At 35.2% G+C, this 23,705-nt stretch overlaps 1 protein-coding gene across 14 annotated transcripts in view; it reads left to right on the top strand.

The window, feature by feature from the left end:
* CDC27 (cell division cycle 27) overlaps positions 1-23,705 on the top strand; it is a 70,566-nt gene that overhangs the window by 28,940 nt on the left and 17,921 nt on the right. For 7 of the 14 annotated variants that reach the window (XR_003131813.3, XM_025436549.3, XM_025436550.3 and 4 more), the window contains 10 exons: positions 3,273-3,370; positions 4,113-4,267; positions 4,368-4,579; positions 5,545-5,659; positions 8,758-8,891; positions 16,243-16,342; positions 17,338-17,545; positions 17,746-17,918; positions 20,736-20,888; positions 22,652-22,860. Coding sequence is in view for 13 of the 14 variants with exons in the window: in XM_025436549.3 (XP_025292334.1) it covers positions 3,273-3,370; positions 4,113-4,267; positions 4,368-4,579; positions 5,545-5,659; positions 8,758-8,891; positions 16,243-16,342; positions 17,338-17,545; positions 17,746-17,918; positions 20,736-20,888; positions 22,652-22,860 (1,557 nt within the window). In the remaining variant the exon portion in view is untranslated. The remainder of the gene's footprint in view (positions 1-3,272; positions 3,371-4,112; positions 4,268-4,367; positions 4,580-5,544; positions 5,660-8,757; positions 8,892-16,242; positions 16,343-17,337; positions 17,546-17,745; positions 17,919-20,735; positions 20,889-22,651; positions 22,861-23,705) is intronic. The other 7 variants (XM_025436554.3, XM_025436551.3, XM_025436553.3 and 4 more) reach the window with 3 other exon arrangements.

Genomic DNA, 23,705 nt, shown 5'->3' with positions numbered 1-23,705 from the left:
TTCGGCCCAGGGCGTGATCCTGGAGTCCCAGGATCGAGTCCCACATCAGGCTCCCTGCATGGAGCCTGCTTCTCCTTCTGCCTATGTTTCTGCCTCTCTCTCTCTCTCTCTCTCTCTCTCTCTCTCTGTGTGTCTCATGAATAAATAAGTAAAATCTTAAAAAAAAAAAAAAACCTATAAAGTAGTAGAGATGTTGATCCCATTTTTGACTATCCACTTTGCCTTAATGATAGTAGCTACAGCAGCACTACCTAATAATTGAATGTACATATGGGTTTACCTTGGGTGAGGAGAATATTTTCATGTGATCCACTGAGGAAAAAGAAGAAATGAGTAAAGTTTTCTCTTTTATATTAAATATTACATCTCCTTAGAACAAAGACTGAACGCAAGTTTTAGTAATAAATAAAATAGCAATTCCCATCTGGTTTGCCATCCTAATTTTGAGGCATGTCATAAGAAATTTCCTATAATGGTAGTTGAAATAATAGCAATTTGCAAAGAATTTTAAATGTATTTAAAGTTTCTTTACATTTATTTAAATTTAGTCTTTTGAAAGCAAGTGAGAATGAATTCAAAGTCATCACTATAATATTGTTCACAATGATTTCTATTCTGAAATACTGTTTGAGTTGGGGAGTAGAGGGTAGAGATATAGTTAGGTAACAGGAAATGTTCAAACTACCCATGGGAGTGTATTGCATGTATAAATGTCACCTGTTACATATTATAGGAGAAATGGTTGAGAATTGCTTGTCTATTTAAGATAAAAGTGAGGCTAGTTTGAATAGTTTTTTAAAAACCTTGAAAATGCCTTTTTGAACAGAATAAATTCTTTGGCTGAATTTTGGGCCTCATTTTCAGATGACACCACTCTTTTGAGAACAGGAGTAAGTAAAGATATAATATCAATGTCTTCATTTATCTTAATAAAAGGACTTGGAGGGGGATCCCTGGGTGGCGCAGCGGTTTAGTGCCTGCCTTTGGCCCAGGGCGTGATCCTGGAGACCCAGGATCAAATCCCACGTCAGGCTCCCGGTGCATGGAGCCTGCTTCTCCCTCTGCCTGTGTCTCTGCCTCTCTCTCTCTGTGTGTGACTATCATAAATAAATAAAAATTTAAAAAATAAAAAATAAAAAAGCTGTGCTCGGTCCTTGGCTCATGGCTTTTAAAAAATAAATAAATAAAATAAATAAATAAAAGGACTTGGAGTAATGAATTTTAGTTCCTGCGACTATGATTATTCTTGTCATTTATTCAAGAAATTTTGAGGTCCATCCTCCATTTATGGCTAGACACAGTACTTGGCACTGGGAATATAAAGATAATTAACTCACAGTCCCTGCCCTCAGAGATTTATAATAGGGGAGAAGCAATAAACAAAAGTTTGTAAGTTTTTATCATCACAATAAAAATGCTGTGATTAAAATTTGAGCAGTATTTTGTCCGAAGGAGGGAATAATCAGTTCTACCTGATTAAGAAGGGAGGGGTAAAATGTTAAGTAGGGAAGACTTGGTAGAAACAGATTTGTCTCTTGAATTCCCAATAATAAGAAATTTAGAAATTAGGAAATTAATTAGAATATGGGTGAGATATTTGAGTGAACATTTTACCAAAGAGGATATATGGATGGTAAGTAAGCACATGAGAAGATACACCAAATCATTAGCTCTCAAGGAAAGACAAGTAAAAAACACTGTTAGAAACTACTGCACTCCTGTTTGAATGGCTAAAATAACTGGACAATACCAAGTGCTGATGATGCGGAGCAACAAAATTTATCATAAAACATAGATATGATAGGATTATGATAGAGACAGATTAGTGGTTGTCAGATCAGAGAGTAGAATTGAGGCAAGTGTGGCTGTGCAGAGGCAGCTGTGGAGTTTCTCTGGGCTGTTGGAACAGTTCTGTATCCTGATTGTGATGGTGATTACACAATAAAATTTCACAAAACTTTTCATAAACAAATGAGTGCATGTAAGAACTGCTGAAATCCAAATAAAGTCTGTGGTTTAGTTTACAGTTATTATGCTATTGTCAATTTCCCAGTTTTGATAACTGTGCTGTGGTTATGTCAGATTTTTGTCATTGAGGGAGCTGGATGTAGGGTACCTGGGAATTCTATTTTTGCAACTTGTATATGAGTCTAAAATTATTTCAAATAAAGGTTAATAAAGCCAAAAAAGTGTTTAAAAATATATGTATTACTAATTATTTTTAAACAAGATTATTAACAAGTTTTGAAGATACAGTTGAATCAGGCCCTAACCATGAGGGTTTTTTTTCCCTCCTCTCTTTGAAAGAATAAAGGAAGGGTCCCTTTAATTCATCATAAATATTAAAGGGTTATATATCCAGTGGGGGAAAACTCTGCTCCAAAAACATGGCTTTTCATTTCAGCTGTCATGTGCCTGTTTTATGACCAAAACTGCACCCAGTAATCTAGATACATACCTGTTGTGGTTTTGTAGCTATAGCTTATTAGAATATCTTTTTGTCTCTTTACTGGTCTTTTTGTCTATAGTAGCTCATGAGACTTTTTTTTTTTCTCATAATACTTCTATGTTTAGGATACAACCAGTAGTAAGTCTTGTTCTTAGATGGTACCAGTACCATCTTAATAATTTTTTCACCCCAATTCTTTGGGAAACTTTTTTCATTAAGAGCTACTCTTGATCTCAGAATTGTAAGTTTGAGCCCCACACTGAGAGTAGAGATTACTTAAAAAAATAAAACCTAAAAAAAAGCGACACCTTGATTTCAACCTCTTCTCAGTTTTGGGATTTTGCCATTTGCCATTTTCTACTTCATTAGAAAATCTGATCATTTAGATATGCTATGTTTAAAGCATTTAAGTTACTTCCAAAATTACCACTGGGATATTACATTAAAAATTAAGAATAAGGCTGAAATATTTGGGTATTATCCACCTCTCCTTCAGTAATTCTAGCATCTGACAGGAAACCAAAAGCTATTTTAATTCTGCCTGAAGAAGGCAATAACAGTTTATTAGGCTAGTATTTCATTCAATTCATGTTCTGCTTGCTTTCACCAGACTTTTCATTTGAACTGCCCTAAATAATAGAGATAGAAGAATGGTAAGAAGGGGAACCTGGTAATTTAGGGAAGCATCAAGAAGAGTACTCTCAGAATTTAAATATGTTTGTACAAATACATATATAAGAGTTACCTTAATTTTTGTATCAAAAATTTCTTCATAGTGTTTTGGGTTGTGTAGCTTGTCTAATCTATTTGTTTGTCTTTACAGCAAGACAGATCGGCTTGCCAAAGGATCAGAATGTTACCAAAAGAGCCTTAGTTTAAATCCTTTCCTCTGGTCCCCCTTTGAATCATTATGTGAAATAGGTAGGTTTATAGAGGTGGCTAGGGGAGGGTTCCCCTACTTATTCTTTTTTCCTCCTCCTTAATTTTTGGAGAGTGATAAAATTATTCATAAGAAAAATATTTTTCAGAGCTAAAGGCTGTTAAAATTGAGAACAAGAAATAAGATAATAGAATCATGTTTAAGAAATGATGTGACCTTGTGTCCTCTAGAATGAGTTTAATTGTGAGTATAACACTAGCCAAAATAGCTTTTTAGGTAAGGAAAGAAAATAATAGATTGCCCAGAGCAGAAACTGTTAGGTAAATAAGACCTGGAGAGTATGGGGAAAGAGTATCCTAGTATATGTGCTCTAGGATGCAAAAAGGATAATTTTAAAACATTGTGTTATATGTACATGGAAGTGCTTAAAACTATAATGTCTGTTGGGTTTCAATTCTTGACCATCACTCCTTACCTTGAGTCAGGTGAGATCTGGTTGCTTTCTGCTTTAAAACAAACACAGAAATCTGCATTTTCTTATGAATTGTTATATTAAAAATTAGTGTTATTATAGTTCAGTTTAATTTCTAAATTTATAGCTTTATCTGAGGGGTAAATTTTTATAATAAATTGATAGATGGGCTTTTAGGAGGTAAATTTGATTAGCTGAGAAAGGAGAACTTTAAAACTTTATAAGGCCTTATTTTCACTGATTTATGCATATCTGAAAAAAAATATTAATCCTCATATCCTCAGAGGCATATTTTTTTTTCTGCTTCACAGGTGAAAAGCCAGATCCTGACCAAACATTTAAATTAACATCTTTACAGAACTTTAGCAACTGTCTGCCCAGCTCATGTACAACACTAGTATCTAATCATAGTTTATCTCACAGACAGCCTGAGACCGTTCTTACAGAAACACCTCAAGACACAATTGTAAGTGTATCATATACTAGTATTCAACTATTATGAAAAACAGAAAAGAATAAACTAAATAATGTATCATAAATGACATGGTAGAAATTTTCTGTTTCAGGAATTAAACAGACTGAATTTAGAATCGTCCAATTCAAAGTACTCCTTGAATACAGATTCCTCAGTGTCTTACATTGATTCAGCTGTAATTTCACCAGATACTGTCCCTCTTGGAACAGGAACTTCCATATTATCTAAACAGGTTCAAAATAAACCAAAAACTGGTCGAAGCTTATTAGGAGGACCAGCTGCTCTTAGCCCATTAACCCCAAGGTAAGACAAACAAAAAATACTTTAAAGTGTGCTATAATATTAAATGATCTGTAATAATTCATATGATTAGAAATCAATTAATATGAACAGCAACTTATAAATCGTCATGAAAATAGAAGCATTTAGTAAGTCAATAATGGACCTATTCTGTTTTCAGAAAATGAAGTAAAAGAAATACACCACCTGTGATAAAAAATTTAATACTAAATATTGGAGAAAAATGTAAAACTCCTCAATATGTCTTCTTCAGCTAGTCTGTGTGTTAAAAGATACTATCTTTTTTGGCTGTGCATCAGTGAATAGCAGTGAACCTTTGAAATGTTGGAATGCTTATGATATAATCAGTGACAGCAGTGGTTACTGTTAAAGTGCTGTTTTCCAAACCACAGAAGAATTGACACCTATCAATAGGAAATATTTTGTCAAAATTATTAGAAGTATATGCATGTATAAATACAGGAACCCAGCCCAGAGGATACATACCCAAAAATGTCATAATAAAAAATTCTGTGCTAGAATAAATGCTATGAATTGGATCCTGGGGCCAGAGAGTTAACTAAAATACCATGACCATGAGATTACAACAACTCACTGAATCCACAAATGGATTCAGTAGTCTCTAGAGACTGTCTGTAACAGTGTATAAATCCCAAGAATTTGAAATAATTTGATCATTTGGATCTTTGCTTTTACAAAGCCATTCTTCTTTATTTCCAATAAATCTCCTGAGATCAGTAGTTGTTGCTCAATTTAGTTCCTTGTTTGATTTTTTTTTCTTTTTAATTTAGTTATGGTGGGTGGAGTAGTCTACATTCACAGCTTATTTTAAATCTGCCCCTCAGATCCTCACTGCCCCCAAGACTGATTTGCCATTCTCTTCCTTTTAGACCTTCTAATTTAAGTATACTGCTGCTTTATATATGCCTTGATGACTTTTTGACACCTTGATTTCAACCTCTTCTCAGTTTTGGGATTTTGCCATTAGAAACCCCAAGTCCTGGAGATGGATCCTATTTACAAAACTACACTAATACATCTTCTGTAATTGACGTGCCATCTACTGGAGCCCCTTCAAAAAAGGTATTTTCCATGTGAAATACAATTTTGATGTTGATGAAAGAAATTCATTTAAAATTCCAACCTGTTAAAAGCAATTTCAGAGAGAGTCTGACTTTATATAAGGATTGTCACCTTAGAGTTGTTGATCTAAATGTAAAAGAAGATCATCATTGTCACAAGCTGCCAGTTGTAGTAGGAGACACAAAGCTGGTTGCTCTTTGGCCATGTAAGATTGTAACTCACAAGTATACTTTATTTCAGCATGTAGCGAAATAAACACTCAGATTTTTACTTTTGATCCCCCCCCCTTTTTTAAACAGAATTAAAATGGTTTCTATCACTTTGAATATAAATAACAGAAATTATACCTGCCATTATTAAGAAAAACAAGTTTTGAGACTTTTTAAGTACTGTTCTTTTATATAGGTCCATGGCATTAGAGGTCAAAGTGCCATTTGTTTGAAACAGGTCTGTGGTACAGGGTTTCTGTGAGAAATTAGGTTATGTATTGTAAAATGCCTTTTGCCATCCTTAATAGATGTTTAAGAAATGGAAGCGAAATAAGTCATACTAGTATATGACTGACATAAAGCCTTTACCCTCCTAGATATATGTTCTTGGTTTTTTGACTCCAAAAATTCCTTAGCATCTGTGAACTTTTGTTTCTGTAATAGCTCCTTAATAGAAATAATAGTAATAATAGAAACTCCAAGACTAGTAAAAAAGGGCTGCAAAGTACTTAATGTGTGAATTATCTTAAATCTCATTTTTAAGAGCAGCTATGGAAAGTATAATTGTTGAAATTGGTTTATTACAATTATAAGAAGACATAGTAGGATAGTAATTAGTGTGGTAGGTGAAGTGGGCCAAAACCATGCAAGCCATAGCAATCAAGGACAAGTTAGTCAGTGATCGGTAGGTGATTTCAAGCCACTTGCTGTCTCATCCTCTTCTGTCCCTGTTCTCTTCTTACCCTAGTACAAGACATTCACAGGAAAGTTGTACTTGTAGTCTGCATGTAGTATCAATTAAAAATATCAAACTGAATATTGTGTACAGTACATAGATCTTTGTTAAGTAAGAAAGGGCCAGAATTGTCCCTTAGGTGAATATACAGGTCCCAATTTGGGAGATGAAGAGGAGGAAGGATTATAAAGTTTAATTTTGAGGTAGTGGTAAATTAGATGAAAATAATTAGTGGATAGTTAGTCGTTGAGGAAAGAATATGATAGAAATAGGTGATAGAAATAATAATTAAAGCTGTTGAAATAGGCAGCCTCTCTTAGGAAAAGAGAATAGTGGAGGAACACAAAGCATATTTAATTTAAAACAGTGGAAGGAAAAAGGGCCTGCAAATGAAGTGATAGGACAAATAATCAAGATACCATGCTATTTTGGAAGTTATACACAGTTTCAAAAAGGAGGGCATGATCAGTGACGTTGAATACAGGAAAGACTAAAATAAGGCTTTCATATCTGGTGAGAAACTTAGTTATTATAAGTTATTATATAAATTTTGAGAATTATGTACAGTGGCTATCAAAGTAAATAGATTTTGGAGAATAATTTTGAAGAAAATTATCTGGTAGTAAAAAAATTAAAAATATCCATTTGTGTAACAGTCACAGATTATTTTATAAAGAAGCCAAGAGGAGGCGCCTGGGTAGCTCAGTTGGTTAAGCATCTGCCTTTGGCTCAGGTTATGATCTCAGGGTTCTGGGATCCTGCCCTACATGGGGCTCCCTGCTCAGCAAGAAGCCTGCATTTCCCTCTCCCTCTGCCTGCTGCTCTCCTTGCTTGTGCTCTTTCTCTCTGTGTCAAGTAAATAAAATCTTTTTAAAAAATAAACAAGCCAAGTGATGAAAATGAATAGAAGTCAGGTGATAAATTAGAAAAGACAGAGGGGGAAAACAAAAAGACAGAGAGGGGCAGCCCAGGTGGCTTAGTGGTTTAGTGCTGCCTTCAGCCCAGGGCCTGATCCAGGAGACCCGGGATTGAGTCCCATGTTGGGCTCCCTGCTCTCTCTCTGTATCTCTCATGAATAAATAAATAAAATCTTAAAAAAAAAAAAAAAAAAGGAAAAGAAAAGACAGAGGGGCAGGAAAGTCTTTTTTCTCCTCCAAGTGAACAGAGACCAATTAATGAAAAATTCAACGCACTAGAAAGAAGTGTTCATTCTAGGAGCAATATGCTTAGGATGTGAGAAATGATCAGGTAATTTTTTTAATTTTATTCCTCTGAACTACTATAGAATATCCTTGCTAAGTGTCAAAGAAGGGATATAAAATCTTAGTGTATTATTTTTTTATATTAGATCATAAATCTGAGATCATAAATCTTTTTTTTTTTTTTTTTTTTTTTAGATTTTATTTGTTTATCCACAAGAGACAGAGAGAGAGATAGAAAGAGGCAGAGACACAGGCAGAGGGAGAAGCAGGCTCCACGCTGGGAGCCCGACATGGGACTCGATCCCAAGACCCCAGGATCACGTGCTGGGCCGAAGGCAGGTGCTAAACCACTGAGCCACCCAGGCTGCCCTGAGATCATAAATCTTAAGAGTAGCAGCTGTCTTAAAATTCTTGTTAACAACAACAACAACAAATTCTTGTAACACTTAGCCTCCCTGGAAAATGTGTAATAATTGGCTTTTTAGGAATTTTTCAGGAAGTTTGAGTTTTTCCTTAAAAACTAAAGTGAAAAATGAAAGGATAGTATAAAGATAAAAATACTGAGGTTAAAATGAGGAAATAGCTTGATGTTAACCCTAATATATTAATTGACATTAATAATGACAATAATTGAGTGCCTGGGTGACTCAGTGGTTGAGCATCTGCCTTTGGCTCAGGGCGTGATCTCAGGGTCCTAGGATTGAGTCCCACATCAGGCTTCCCACAGGGAGCCAGCTTCTCCCTCTGCCTATGTCTCTGCCTCTCTCTCTCTTTCTCTCTCTCTCTCTGTGTGTCTCTCATAAATAAATAAAATCTTTAAAAAAATAATAATGACAATTTGTGTTTTCAGATGACAGTATATATTATGAAATCTTGAATTAGGAAAAGTAGATAGCAGCATCATGGTGTCTTTTACCATTTTCAGTGCAATTTATAATTCACAAACCTTAGACTTTTTGTGTTTTACAGTCTGTTGCCAGAATCGGCCAAACTGGAACAAAATCTGTCTTCTCACAGAGTGGAAATAGTCGAGAGGTAACTCCAATTCTTGTTGCACAAACACAAAGTTCTGGCCCACAAACAAGGTATTTATTATGGTTTCATTATTTTATGTTGTTGGCTTTTCTTGCTATAAAACATTACTCACTTTGGGCAGGTTTTGACTCTTGCAAGAATTCTAGAATGACTATTATAAATTTTGAATATGTCAAATTAGAAATTTCTAGGGGCACCTACCTGGCTGGTTCAGTTGATAGAGCGTGTGTGTGACTCTTGACCTTGGGGTTGTAAATTCGAGTCCCACGTTGGGTGCAGAGATTACTTAAAAATAAAATCTTAAAGAAATTTCAAGCTTACTGAAAAGAATAGTGTAATTTTTAGTTGAGTATTTTAATACAAGTCAAGACAAAGGTAACCAAAATGTCTTTTTATTTTACTCTAATTGACTCATGAATTTATTTAAACTAGATATTCTGAACACTCCACCAAAATAATTTTCTTCTCCTTACATGACTTTCATTAGTCAAGTACAGTTAGGTTTCATTCTCCCCTTCCCCTATTATGCACTTCTGTACACAGATCATAAGATTAATCTTCTGATAAATCTTTAAATAATGAATCCAGTGACACACAGAAATGGTGTTAAATAGGGTTTCCTTTTCCTGTTCAACCTCTCAAAAACAAACCATAGCTAACGTATGAAAAGAATGATACAACTCTGTCTCCTAAAATAGTGAACGTGTACCATAACCCTTAAAATAGACACACACATATATATACTTTGACTATCTAAAAGGTCTCAATATTTCTGAAATGCCAGGGTGGTAAGTCTCAAAAGAGTGCCAGCTCACAGACAGGTGACCAGGATTGTCTAGGGCTCAGTTATGAGGAGGAGCCTGAGGCCTCCTACAGAAAAACATCATACAGGCTGAGTAAATACTAATCTTAAAGAATATATATAAACATAAAATACAGAATTATATGTTTCACTTAAAGCTAAAGAAATGTATTAACTTTAGTGATAATTTTGTGGGTTTTTAATATTATTACTGATTCCATTTTATCTCCTTTATTGCCTATCTTAGTTTTCTACAGCTGCCATAACAAAGTGCTGCAAACTGAATGGCTTAAAACAACATAAGTTTATTCACTTAAAATTGTAGAAACTATAATCCAGGGGTGCCTGGGTGGTTCAGTCTGTCTTCAATTTAGGTCATGATCCCAGGGTCCTGAGTTCAAGCTCCACATCGGGCTCCCTGCTCAGTGGGGAACTGCTTCTCCCTCTGCTACTCCCCTCCCCCTGCTTGTACTCTCTAGCTCTCTCTCTCAAATAAATAAATAAAATCTTAAGAAAAAAAAAAAGGTATAATCCAAAATCAAGGTGTTGACAGAGTCATACTCCCTCTGAAGCCTCCAAGGGAAGATCCTTCCTTGTCTCTTCTAGTTTCTGGTAGCCCCAGGCGTTCCTTAGTTTGTGGGAGCATATCTCAGTATCTGCCTCTGTCTTCACATGGCCATCTTCCCTTTCCCCGTGTGTCTCTATATCCAAATTTCCCTCTTCTTATAAGGACACCAGTCATACTGAATCAGAGCTCACCCTAAATGACCTCATCTTAACCTGATTACATCTACAAAGACCCTGCATCCAAAGAAGTCACATTCAGAGGTACTGGGGGTTAGGGCTTCAATATATTTTTTGGGGAAACACAGTTCAACCATAATATCACCTTATTAACAATTTTACTCTTTATTTTGTCTTTTTTTTTTTTTAAGATTTTTATTTATTTATTCATGACAGACACAGAGAGAGAGAGAGAGGCAGAGACACAGGCAGAGGGAGAAGCAGGCTCCATGCAGGGAGTCCGACGTGGGACTTGATCCTGGGTCTCCAAGATCATGCCCTGGGCTGAAGGCGGCGCTAAACCGCTGAGCCACCGGGGCTGCCCTATTTTGTCTTTTTAGAGGATTTTTTAGTGTTTATAGTATACATTTTAACTTACCAAATCTGCCTTCAAGTAATGTACCATATCATTATGTAGTATAAAACCTTGTAACAGTATACTTTCATGCTCTTTTCCCCATCTTTATGCTGCTGTTGCCATATATTTTACTTCTATGTGTGTAAACCCCATAGTGCATTGTTACAGCTTTTCCCTTAAATAGTTATCTTATAGAGAGTTTTGGGGGTTTTTTTAATAGGAAAAAGAAATGTACCCACATATTTAGTATTTCTGGTGCTCTTTCTTTCTATAGGTTCATATTTCAATTTGGTGTCCTCTTTCCTTCATCTTGAAAGACTTAAAATTTCTTCTAGTTGAAGTCTGCTGGTGATGAATTTTTTCAACTTTTTGTATGTCTAAGAGATTTTTATTTCACCTTTGGTTTTGTTTTTGAAATATTTTCACTGGATATAGAATTCTTGTGTGTAGTTTTTTCTTTAAAGATGTTCTGCTGTCTTGGGCACCCCGGTGGCTCAGCGGTTTAGCGCCGCCTTCAGCCCAGGACCTGATCCTGGAGGCCGGGGATCGAGTCCCGCGTCAGGCTCCTTGCATGGAGCCTGCTTCTCCCTCTGCCTGTGTCTCTGGCTCTCTCTCTCTCTCTCTCTCTCTCTCTCTCTCTCTCTCTGTCTCTCATGAATAAATAAATAAAATCTTAAAAAAAAAAAAAAAAAAGATGTTCTGCTATCTTTAGCTTGTATTGTTTCTGACAAGTCTGTCATTCTCATTTTTGTTCCTCAGTATGTAACCCATCTCTTTTCCGACAGTTTTACAATTGTCTTTTTACCTTGGATTTTGAGTTCTTTGATCATGATGTGCTCTTATTTAGTCTTCCTTTTCCTTAGACTACAGATTGGTTGAGCTTCTTGGATCTGTGAGTTCATATTTTTATCAAATTTAGCTCATTTTTTCTAATTCCTTCAAGTATTTTTGCTAGTCATGTCCTCTTTCCTTTGGGACACCACATACGTGTATATTAGACCATGAGATTGTCTCCCATAGATCAGCCGTGTTCATTTTTGTTTTCAGTCTTTTTCCTTTGTTTCATTTTGGATAGTGTTTATGGTTATATGTTCACATTAATTAATCTTTTCTTTTGCAGTATCTAATCTGCTATTAACCCTACCCAGGATATAAATATATAGATATTTTTACCCTCAGATGTTCTATTTTTCATCTCTAGAGGTTTGATTTGGTTCTCTCCTTTAACATGCTCATTCTTTCTTCTATCTTTTTGAGCATATGGAGTATATCTATAATAACTCCTAATGGGGGCACCTGGGTGGCTCAGTTGTTGAGCATCTGCCTTTGGCTCAGGGCGTGATCCTGGGGTCCTGGGATCGAGTCCCATATTGGGCTCCCCACAGCGAACCAGCTTCTCCCTCTGCCTGTGTCTCTGCCTCTCTCTCCATGTCTCTCATGAATAAATAAATAAAATTAAAAAATATATGTAAATATAATAACTCTTAATGATTTTGTCTACTGTCTTACTGTGTTATTTCTGGGTCTGTTTTTTTTTATGGGTTTTTTTTTTTCCTGTTCATTATAGGTTATATTTGCCAGTTTCTCTATAGGCCTAGTATTTTTCTCTTTTGATGCCAGTTATTGGAAATTTTACATTGTTGAGTAAACAATAGACTGGACTATTTTCTAAGTATTTCTGTTTCATCTTGGAGGCAGTTAAGTCACTTGTAACAATATATTCCTTCCAGTTCTTGATTTTTAAGTTTTGTTAGGTAGGAGAAGCATAGCCTTAAGTCGACTAATTTTGTCGCACTATTGAGGCAGTATCTTTTGAGAACTCTACTCAGTGAACTGTTGAGTATGACGTTTCTTCATTTTGGCTATTGAAAATATGAGCTATTCCCAGCCCAGGGTGAGCTTGGCCAGCTCCTTTCCAGTAATTCTTCTCTAGATTCAGATAGTTTTCTTCACTGTAATACAGTAATAAGTACTGGTACTAATTACCCAGACTTAGCATAGACTCTGCAGGCTAAGATCATAGTCCCAGGAAGACTTATCAAAATTGTTGACTTGTCAGCTGCCTATTTAGGAGTTCTCTGGGCCGCCTTCACTTCTGACCAACTAGCTACGAGTTTGAGGGTTCTTGCTACCCCCTCAGGTTTAATATGCTAGAAAAATTCACAGAATCTAGGAAAGTTCTATACATAGTTTTATTATAGAGGATACCAATCAGGACCAGACAAATGAGACTCTTGGGATGAGGTCTGGGAGGTCCTGAACACAGTTTCTGTGTCCTTTCCCTGGGTGAGATGTGTCACCTCACTAGCACATCAGTGTGTTCACCAACCAGGAAGCTCAACTGAGTTTTGGTAGTCAAAAGTTTTTATTGGAGTTACATTACATAGGCATGACAGATGTCACTGGCCATGTGATTTAACTCAAACTCCAGCCACCCTCCCCTTCTGGAGAAGGTCAGGCTGTTAACACCTACCTCAGAGCTTCAACCCTCTAATCAGTGGTTGATCTTTCCAACATGGCCAGCCCAGTATCCTGAAACTATCTGAGGTCCCACTATAGGTCGTTTGATTAGCATAATCTCAAGCATGGTCTCTGGGGCCCACCATGAAGAACAAAGACACTATCACTTGAGAAATTCTAAGCTTTTTTTTTTTTTTTTAATTCTAAGCTTTTAGAAGCTGCTTCTCAAGAATTTAGGACAGAGACCAGATGAAAACTTTATTATAACACACTCAAACAGTTGCACTACTCAGTTTCAACTAAAGATTCTAGGAAAACTTCTTGTAAATCTTTGAAGCTTTCCTTCTTTGTAACTCTCCCCTTTTTAGTACTCTGACCTGCATCTTCTAGCTGCCTTCACTTCCTGGAAGTCTCATCATTTTCCTCTCCACGCAGGAAGTCCACAAGTTCTATTTGTGTTTCAACTCTTGTCATACCCAACGGAACGTAAAAAGTGAGACCTGAACACACTGTGGCTTCAGAATTCTCCTCAGCATATATGTTTGCTGTCCAATGTCTAAAAAGCATTGTTTCATATATTTTTTTTCGGTGTGATATTTGTTTAAGATGAGATAATAAATCTGGTCCATTTTACTCCATTATAATTGGCAATGGAATTCTGTTCTTGTTTTTGGAAAGTTGTTTTTTTAGCAATGATTAGAATAGTGTAGTTCTCTTAGCTAAATCTTCCCAAAAAGTTTGTATGTCATCATTTTCTCTACATATATTAACCTCTAGAAATCATTTTCATATTCTTTCCAAGGCATCTTCTTATAACTAGTATCATATTTTATTACAAAGCCATGAAATGATACTATTTACAAAACTTTTAATTTTTTTTAAAGATTTTATTTATTTGAGAAACAGAGAGCAAGCATGAGCAGGGGCAGAAAGGGAGAGGCAGAGGTAGAAGCAGAAGCAGACTCCCTGCTGATCAGGGAGCCCAATGTGGGGCTCCATCCCAGGACCCCAAGATCACAACCTGAGCCAAAGGCAGACACTAAACTGACCAAGCCATCCAAGTGCCCCTATGAAAACTTTCTTAAAAAGTGTTTAATATAACTGGCACATAATCCCATAGGTAATAAGTGATAGAACTTGATTTCAAACCTCAACAGTCTGATTCTAGAGCACATTCCTCTCATTCTCAAACTCCTAGTTAAACAGATGCAAGTTATAAAGAGATGAATATATTTCATGTGCTTTGACCAATGTTTCAAACTCACTCAGAATCCTGCTTTATTTTCCTAATGGCTGTCAGACTTGGGACATTTTTTCTTGTGTCAAATTGCCCTTTGAAACTAATAGAACCATAACAAAAATTATAATATAGGAAGAGTTTCTCTTCTTCATCCTCCTAGTCCCAGAATCATCTTATTATTTTTGCTTCTACCCCCACAAGAGTCATATTACACTTATGCAACTTTTCTTGGCTTTTAAGAAATCTCAGAATTTTTCTCAGGTCTGTCCTCTCTATAAACTACTCCATGGATGAAATTATTACCTCTCCCTTCTCAGGCAAACTCTTTTCTATAATTAGGTAATATTATTGATAACATATACTTCACATTTATGATATAAATGACATAGTTGTTCAAATAAAGGATACTGTGCTTTTAAAAATGAATCGGCTTCTGGACAAAACTGTGGAAACAATGAAAAGATCAATATACCTATAGAATGAGCAAAACCAAGGGTGAACTCTATCATAAACTGTGGACTTTACAATATGTAAGTGTAGGTTCCTCACCTATAACAAATATCCTACTCTGATGGGGCATGTTGATAATGAGGGAGGCTGTGCGTGTGGGGGGGGTGGGCAGGGGTATAAGGCAGATCTCTCTGTACCTTCCCCTCAATTTTGCTATGAACTCTAATCTGCTCTAAAAAGAAATCTTAATTAAAAAAAAAATGTATCAGGGCACCTGGGTGGCACAGTTCGTTAAGCATCTGACTTGGTTTTGGTTCAGGTCATGATCTCAGGGTCATAAGATCAAGTCCCACATCAGGCTCTGCACTGAGAGCAGAGTCTGCTTAATTAAGACCCTCCTTCCCTCTGCCTTTCCCCCTGCTCTCTCTCTCTGTCTCTCTAAAATAAATAAATCTTTTAAAAAATAAAACAAAAATTTTAGATGTATCGTAAAATTAATTCATTACCCTAAATGACCTCACTGGCTGTAATCTCTACATTGAGATTCTGTCTTTTGAGAGAGTTAAGGACAGCCTGGATTTTCTGTACTCACTGGTCAATGTCTCTTATTCTCAGAAGTCTCTTTGACTCAAATTCAGGTTAACTAGTGGAATTTCCCATAAACTGTAAACCATTTAGTCGATAGACTTACCCACTCTCAGATAACTTGATGTTTTAAGTTTGCTTACTTTCTAAGAATTAAATGAAATCCTTATATCTTAGGGTTTGCCCTTTAAAGGAAAAAAAAAAGAAAGAAAGAAAATATACCCAGGCAGTTATTAGATTCCTTTTTTCTAAACAGAATAAACCTTGATGTGGTTGTTTGAATTTATAGGGAAATAATTTCCCAAGTATCCATTGTTTTAATGGTATTTATTTGTTGCCAAATATCCCACACTTAGACTGTCTGTATCCAACTATCTTTCTCTAACTCGCTATGGTTGCAAATGAGAGCTAGAGAGTATTAGTTTATAGACATGTTTATCATTTATTGATCCAGAATTTTTATGTGGATTGTTTTAAGTTCAAATTAGCAATTTCATATAGAGTGAATATCCATGTTATAATTTTTATCATTTTATGGTAACAGATAACTTTTAAATCCTGAGTTTTCATAGAGGGATGACAAATAGACCAACCAAACTCAAGAACTTTAGAGTACAAACATGATGAATGCATTTTTTAAAATGTATCTGAATTGAAACAAGTAATGGTCATAAACTGTTTTTTTTTTTTTTAAGTCCACTTTTATCTTTTTTTTTTTTTTAGTACAACACCTCAGGTATTGAGCCCCACTATCACATCTCCCCCAAACGCACTGCCTCGAAGAAGTTCACGACTTTTTACTAGTGACAGCTCTACAACCAAGGTAATTTAAAGATTTCTGTTATATATACTTAATGCTTAGCCTTCTTAAATTTCTGTTCATTGATGACTTTATCTCAAACACAGAGACTATTTTAATTTTTTTTAATTTGTAAAGCTGTCTATAACATTTGTAGATTTTCTCCGTCCTTTAATAATGTCCTTTTTAAATAAATATTATAAAACATTGTTCAAAAGACAAAATTATTATGATGGGAAACAAATTAGTGGCTATTAGGAGTTAAGACTGTGGGGGGAAGATGTGACTATTAGAGCATAGCACAAAGGAGTTTCTTTGTGTAGTGGTCGAACAGTCCTGTATCCTTATTGTAATGGTTGATTATGCGAATCATACAAGTGATAAAATTTCATAGATCTGTCACACCAAAAAATAAGTACATGTCAAAACTGATGAAATCCAAATAAGATCTTAATTTAGTTGACAGTACTGAACTGATTCCAGGGTCATGGATTTGTTGATGTCCTGTGGTTATATCAGATAGTATCACTGGGAAAATTAGAGGGAGGATAAATAGAAGTTTTCTGTGTTTTCTTTGCATATTTCTTTGTACAGTTGGAGGGCCTCATTATGCCCTTGGTAAATTTTCTTGGTCCATTGACAAATATTATGGATAATTTTTAATTTTGACATCAACAAATCAACAGTTTTATGACTTACCAGTTACAATGCTCTGAGACAACTAGGTAGTATTACATCCATTTATTTTCTTATTTTAAATAATAAATGAAAGTGATACACTTTGAGAAAAGAGCAACGAACACATAATGCTGATTTATATTACACACTAATTCGTGAATACAATTTATTTTGCATTTAAAATTAAATGATTTTGAAAATTTTGTTTCTGTAATTTTTTTGTGAGAAAAATATAGCCCAGTCAAGACTATATATTTATTTTGTGTCTGATACTTGAGAAAGGACTGGGAAGTCTAAAATACATGAGTTTAACAAATGTGGAATTTTTCTCTTTTTTACAGGAGAATAGCAAAAAGTTAAAAATGAAGTTTCCACCTAAAATCCCAAACAGAAAAACTAAAAGTAAAACTAATAAAGGAGGAATAACTCAACCTAACATAAATGATAGCCTGGAAATTACCAAATTGGACTCTTCCATCATTTCAGAAGGGAAAATCTCCACAATCACACCTCAGATCCAGGCATTTAATCTACAGAAAGCAGCAGCAGGTCTGTTTTAAATGCTTAATATCTTCTTTGTATTTTATTTTATTCACTTTAAGTTTTTTTATGTTCATTAAAGTACATTCCAGTTTTTTCTAGATAGATATTGGAATTTTTAATAAATTATTTTGTAGTTAGCCTTTCTAAAAAAATCAAACTGTTTTATTGTGTTTTTCTCCTTTGTTTACTATATTGTTTTCTCCTAGAAGGTTTGATGAGCCTTCTTCGTGAAATGGGGAAAGGTTATTTAGCTTTGTGTTCTTACAACTGCAAAGAAGCTATAAATATCTTGAGCCACCTACCTTCTCACCACTACAATACTGGTTGGGTACTGTGCCAAATTGGAAGGGCCTATTTTGAACTTTCAGAGTACATGCAAGTAAGTATAGAAAACTATTATACATGCCTTTTTTAGAGAGAATTTAATTAAAATGCCTATGCTCGAGACAGATTTAAAAGGTAAATATTTAGGGGTACCTGGGTGGCTCAGTCAGGTAAGCATCCAACTCTTGATTTTAGCTTGGGTCTTGATCTCAGGGTCATGCATTCAAGTCCTGCATTGGGTTCCACACTGGGTGTGCAGCCTGCTTAAATTTAACAAAACGAGACAAAAAAAATAAAAGGCCAATATTTATTATGTAATGTCTTTATGTATATTTTCTGAGCATTTTAATTTATAAATAGACAATTTTTTCTTGTGTTAAGGGGTAATTCAAATTTGAGGGAATTGCTTATTTTAGAGAATCCAAGTCATCTATATGTTTTGTTATGTTTGGTTTTAAGATTTTATTTATTTTAGAGCTCAAGTCAGGGGAGAGGCAGAGGGAGAGGGAGAAAGAATCTGAAGCAGATTCCATGTGAGTGCAGAGCCTTACAAGGGCTCTATCTCAAAACCCTGAGATCATGACTTGAGCCAAAAATCAAGAGTTGGACGCTTAACCAACTGAGCCATCCAGGCACCCACATTCGTATATTCTTATACAGACATTTGTACCCTGCTCAGTTGGATCCAAAGATATATTACCATGTAATAGATATTTATAATCAAAATTTTTTTCTACTATATGCAGAGTTCCTACTGGGATGAATTTCTGGCATTTAATATGTTTTATAAATTTGAAAAGTGCCATAAAGAAAACTGTATATAATCAAGGACATAATGTCCTTCGCAAGGCTTTTATCCTTTTAATTATGTTTGTTGCTTAAGTTACTTGTTTACCAGGAAAGAAGAAAAGAAAATTCTGATTTTTAATTTAAATTTTGTACCCACTTCACCCCTAAGTATTTCCCTATTTACTTTCATTTATTCAGTGCATATTATAGATTAATATTCTCTTCTAGACTCTGTAATACAGCTAGACAAATAATTGCTTGGCTTTCTAGAGCTTGCATTCTAGTAAGAGATTGTAAGCCAATAAATGTATAAGGACAGGTAGCAATAAGTCATAGGAAGAAAAAAATGAAGCATGGTAAGAGAATTGCAGGACAATAATAAATATGTGGTGCTATATATTAAAAAAACATGCTCAGAGAAAGGAGGTGACTCCTTCCTCCATGAGCCATGCAGATCTGAGAATGAAGTGTTCTTCCAGGTAGAGAATAGATACAGAAGATATTAACTCATGTACTTTTGTATGGAAAAGAAAGAAGTATTGCTGTAGACAGATAGCCTTATTCATTGCTATAAGTTCCATGTTTGGATAATGGTCCTTTACTGATACATAGACAAAAGCTATGTTTGGCAAGCCCTTTTCAAAATTATTTCTAATTTGTTTCAGAGGTACTTTAAAATACATAATTTTAATTGTTTCCCTCTAATTATAGAACAGTGACCCAGTTACTAACTAAACAGAAGCCTTTGTTTCAACTTAATTTCATGAGGGGTTTTTTTTCCCCCTTTTTTCTTTTTGTCTATGCCACAATCACTTTTCAGAGGACACTATAGATCCTGAAAAAATTGAAACCAAAATATTTCCAAAACCTGTATTTGACTTGGTCAAGTCTGTCTTCATATAACCAATGTCTGTTTGAAAAACTTACATAGGGATGCCTGGGTGGCTCAGCGGTTTGGCACCTGCCTTCAGCCCAGGGCATGATCCTGGAGTCCCAGGATGGAGTCCCACATCAGGCTCCCTGCATGGAGCCTGCTTTTCCATGTATCTCCTCTACCTGTGTCTCTGTCTTCTCTCTCCTCTCTCTCTCTCTCTCAATCTCTCTCTCTCTCTCTCTCTGTCTCTTATGAATAAATAAATCTTAAAAAAAAAAAAAAGAAAAACTTATCTATATAACTTTTAAGGGACTTAGGGAAGTTACAAATCATTAAGCTAAGGATAGTATATGGCCATTTCTTGGAGTTCTTAGTTTTATAAATGCTATTTCTTTATTTTCTGTCATCTTCATTTCATTAAGATCACCCCAAATATTTTTTATTCTCAACTAAACTTTCAGAATTTTTTTTTGAATGAATAAACTAGAGAACTGCTAAATTGGTTTTATATAAATCAAAGCCTCAAACTTCAAGATGAGAGAAACCACTCTGGGAGCTTTGAATGTGGGGAGGAAAAAAAGTAGCTGAAGAGGGAACCTAAAGTCAGGTTAGTGTTGTAAAGGAAAAGGGAATTACTAGATTGGGACTACAGTTCCCAGCAGGTATGACATTGGTGGGTGTGCTCAGTGCTCCACATGTCATAGCATTGGTGGTCAACAGAACCTCTTTTTCCCCCTTAAGTTTTTAACTCAACCTCTTAATAAAAGCCCATGCAAAAGTGGTTTTGTGTTATAGAAATCATTATTCTCTCACTTTTCCTGAGTTATTTTGTAAGCCATTATTAAAACTTGGAAATATGTTTTTTTAGAATAAAATAATTGACTTGTTTATGAATTATAACTTTGTATAGATTTCTCCTGTCGTTTTGGTGGAGATGCAGGTTTTCTTTTCACAGTTTACATTCTTACCATAACTTGCATATACTTAAACTAAATATGAATATGATTATATCAGTATTTGACCTACTGTGGAATATTGTTTGACCTACTGTGGAATTAGTGTTATTACTAATTCACGTAAACACTGTAAAACAAGGCAGCATTTAGGTCCTATGAGAACAGTGCCCAGTGCTCTCCCTGTATACATAAATTTTATCAAATTACTTTCCCATTAACTAGTTTTTGTTTTTGTTTTTTTTTTTTATTTTAGGCTGAAAGAATATTCTCAGAGGTTAGAAGGATTGAGAATTATAGAGTTGAAGGCATGGAGATCTACTCTACAACACTTTGGCATCTTCAAAAAGATGTTGCTCTTTCAGTTCTTTCAAAAGACTTAACAGACATGGATAAAAATTCACCAGAGGTATGATAACTGAAACACTTTGCTTATGTAGTTGTCTTCTGACTACCCTTGCCAAGTGAGGATGAAGCAAATAATTCAAACACCGTTTAGCGTCATAGACACTTACTTTTGCACCCTTCTCTACAGGCAGAGAGGAACTCAGAGAAGACAAAGTCCTAGAATATGTGGTGCAGATTCACAAACATATGTTTTATTTAAGATTAATCAAGATTTGGCTGTATTAAAATTGCTGTTGGGGTGTCTGAGTGGTGCAGTCAGTTCAGCATCCAACTTAGTTTCAGCCTAAGTCTGATCTCAGGGTCATGAGATCAAGCCCAGTGTTGGGCTCCATGCTCAGTGCTGAGTCTACTTGGGTTTTTCTCTCCCTCTTCCTCTCCCCTCTGCACTTGCGCTCTCTCACTGAAATAAATAAATAAATCTTTTTCTAAATTGCCATTGTCAGCAGGAATCGTGTTCATTAAGCAGAAAATACGTAGATTGGAAAAAGTGCTAATTTTAAATTAAAATAAAATAGTGGTTTTTATTGTCATTTTAAGACATAGGCACAATTCAGGGTGCCTACGTGGCTTAGTGAGTTAAGCGTCTGCCTTTGACTCAGGTTATGATCTCCAGGTCCTGGGATCGAGCCCTTGAGTCAGGCTCCCTGTTCAGCGGGGAGTCTCCTTCTGCTTCTCCCCTCACCTCAACCCTGCCTGCTCATGCTCCCTGTCTCTCAAATAAATAAAGATTTATTAAAAAAAAAAAAAAAGACATAGGCACAATTCGTTTACATACTCCAGTCCTATAAGAATTGTATTTAATTGCATCTCAAGAATAGTGATACTTTTTTCACATATTTGAGCTTAGAATTAAAAATAGTAAATTCTTGTTAGTCTTGGTAGTTATTATGTTCAGTAGTTTCTGTGAACATTGAATCAGCAAAGACTGGATCATTGCTCCTAGGGGAAATATACACACACACACACACACCTCAGATTGTAATCTTAAATCCTAAAAACAACCCATCCCAATAGATTTTATTATCCTTATTTTATAAAAGAGAATATGAAATTTAGAAGTGTTGAGGTGATTTGTCTGAAGCCACCCTACAACAGGTGCCAGATATAGGATTTAGTCTCTTTCTGATTGGCCCCAGAGCCAGAGCTTCTTGCACTGCACTGCACAGCTTCCTCCACTCTCTATCCTCTGGTCATCTCTATGACAGATGAAACAAGGAGACACAGAGTCACCTTTTTTTACCTCAATTGAAACTGTAAAAAAAAAAAAAAAAAAAAAAGAAACTGTACCTGTTGGACAGCTTGTATGTAGGTTACCACTAAAGCAGTCTCAAGTGTAGATTTTGGTTTTACAAATATTATAAATTTTTACAAGTAGACAAATTCACCAATATGAAATTGTGACAATGAGGATTGACTATATCTATTAAAACTTCAGGAGGCACCTGGGTGCCACAACCAGTTAAGCGTGTGACTCTTGGCTTCAGCTCAGGCTCAAGTCCTGATCCTCAGTGTCCTGAGATCTGAGCCCTCCATTGGGCTCTGGGCTCAATGCCAAATCGGCTTGAGAGTATTTCCCTCCGCTCCTCCCCCATGTTCTCATGCACATGCTCTTTCTCTCAAATAAAAAAGTTAAAAAAAAATAACTCTAGTTATTGTTTTTCTAAGTGAGAGCTGAGTCTTGATTTTAGTCATAAATTTGGTTTTGTTAGAAAAATTGAAACAAAATTTTAACTATACATTTGGTTTTCCCTTTTTTTTTTTAAGGCCTGGTGTGCTGCAGGGAACTGTTTCAGTTTGCAACGGGAACATGATATTGCGATTAAATTCTTCCAGAGAGCTATCCAGGTTGATCCAAATTATGCTTATGCCTATACTCTATTAGGGCATGAGTTTGTATTAACTGAAGAATTAGACAAAGCATTAGCTTGTTTTCGAAATGCTATCAGAGTCAATCCGAGACATTATAATGCATGGTAAGTGCTAATGAAGTGTAAAGACAATGTCTTAATGATGAGACTGATACTCAGTAATTTTTCTTGTTAGGTATCTCTTTATTGTCGTGAATTTGGTTGCTAATACTTAAGAATACTATATACTGGCTGATAAGTTATAACCAAAATGTTTTTTATGTACAATATATACCTTTAACACAACTCTAAGTTAACTAATGATGGAATACCAGAAAGTTTCAACCTTTTCTCCTACCAAACTTTTGAAAATAATCGATTTTGTTATTTGATTTGTTTCTTTTTCTTAGAACACTGAAACAGTGATAAAGATTAGAACATGGTTAGGAAAGTGGAGAGGGCTAGAGGACCTATTGGATAAGAGAAAATAAACATTGAGAACTACACTAATTGTTGCTCTTTGCAGTGGTCTAGTTTATTAAATACCAGTCTAGTTCATTAGGTTTCTTTAGAACTCAGTATTCCAGTTTATTAAGTAATGTCTATTGAGGAAGTTACCTGGCTCGTATAGTTAACAAATGAAGAAGGCATTAAAAGTTTATTTCTGCCTCAACACTGTATCTACTAACATTTTATTGTAGTTTTATTGATTGAATTAATAGTTTAAATATCAAGAAGTATGATTCTGATATAACTCTGCTACAGTTTTTATGTCAGACATTTTTTTAATCTTGAGGTAATCATTATAGCAGCTGAATTTTCATTCTGTCACCAAATCTGAATCACTAGATTACTAAAGCATATTTTTTATGTGTATATGTTTTTTAAAAGATTATATCTCATTTCTGAGTAGTTACATTACCTGAAAGATGGCCTGACAAGTGCTAGCTTCTGTAGACCTATTAAATAGT

This window comes from Canis lupus, chromosome 9 (assembly GCF_003254725.2).
Source record: "Canis lupus dingo isolate Sandy chromosome 9, ASM325472v2, whole genome shotgun sequence".
NCBI classification, from domain to species: domain Eukaryota; kingdom Metazoa; phylum Chordata; class Mammalia; order Carnivora; family Canidae; genus Canis; species Canis lupus.
Note: the sequence above shows the minus strand (reverse complement) of the source record. Positions and strands in the feature narration are given on the sequence as shown.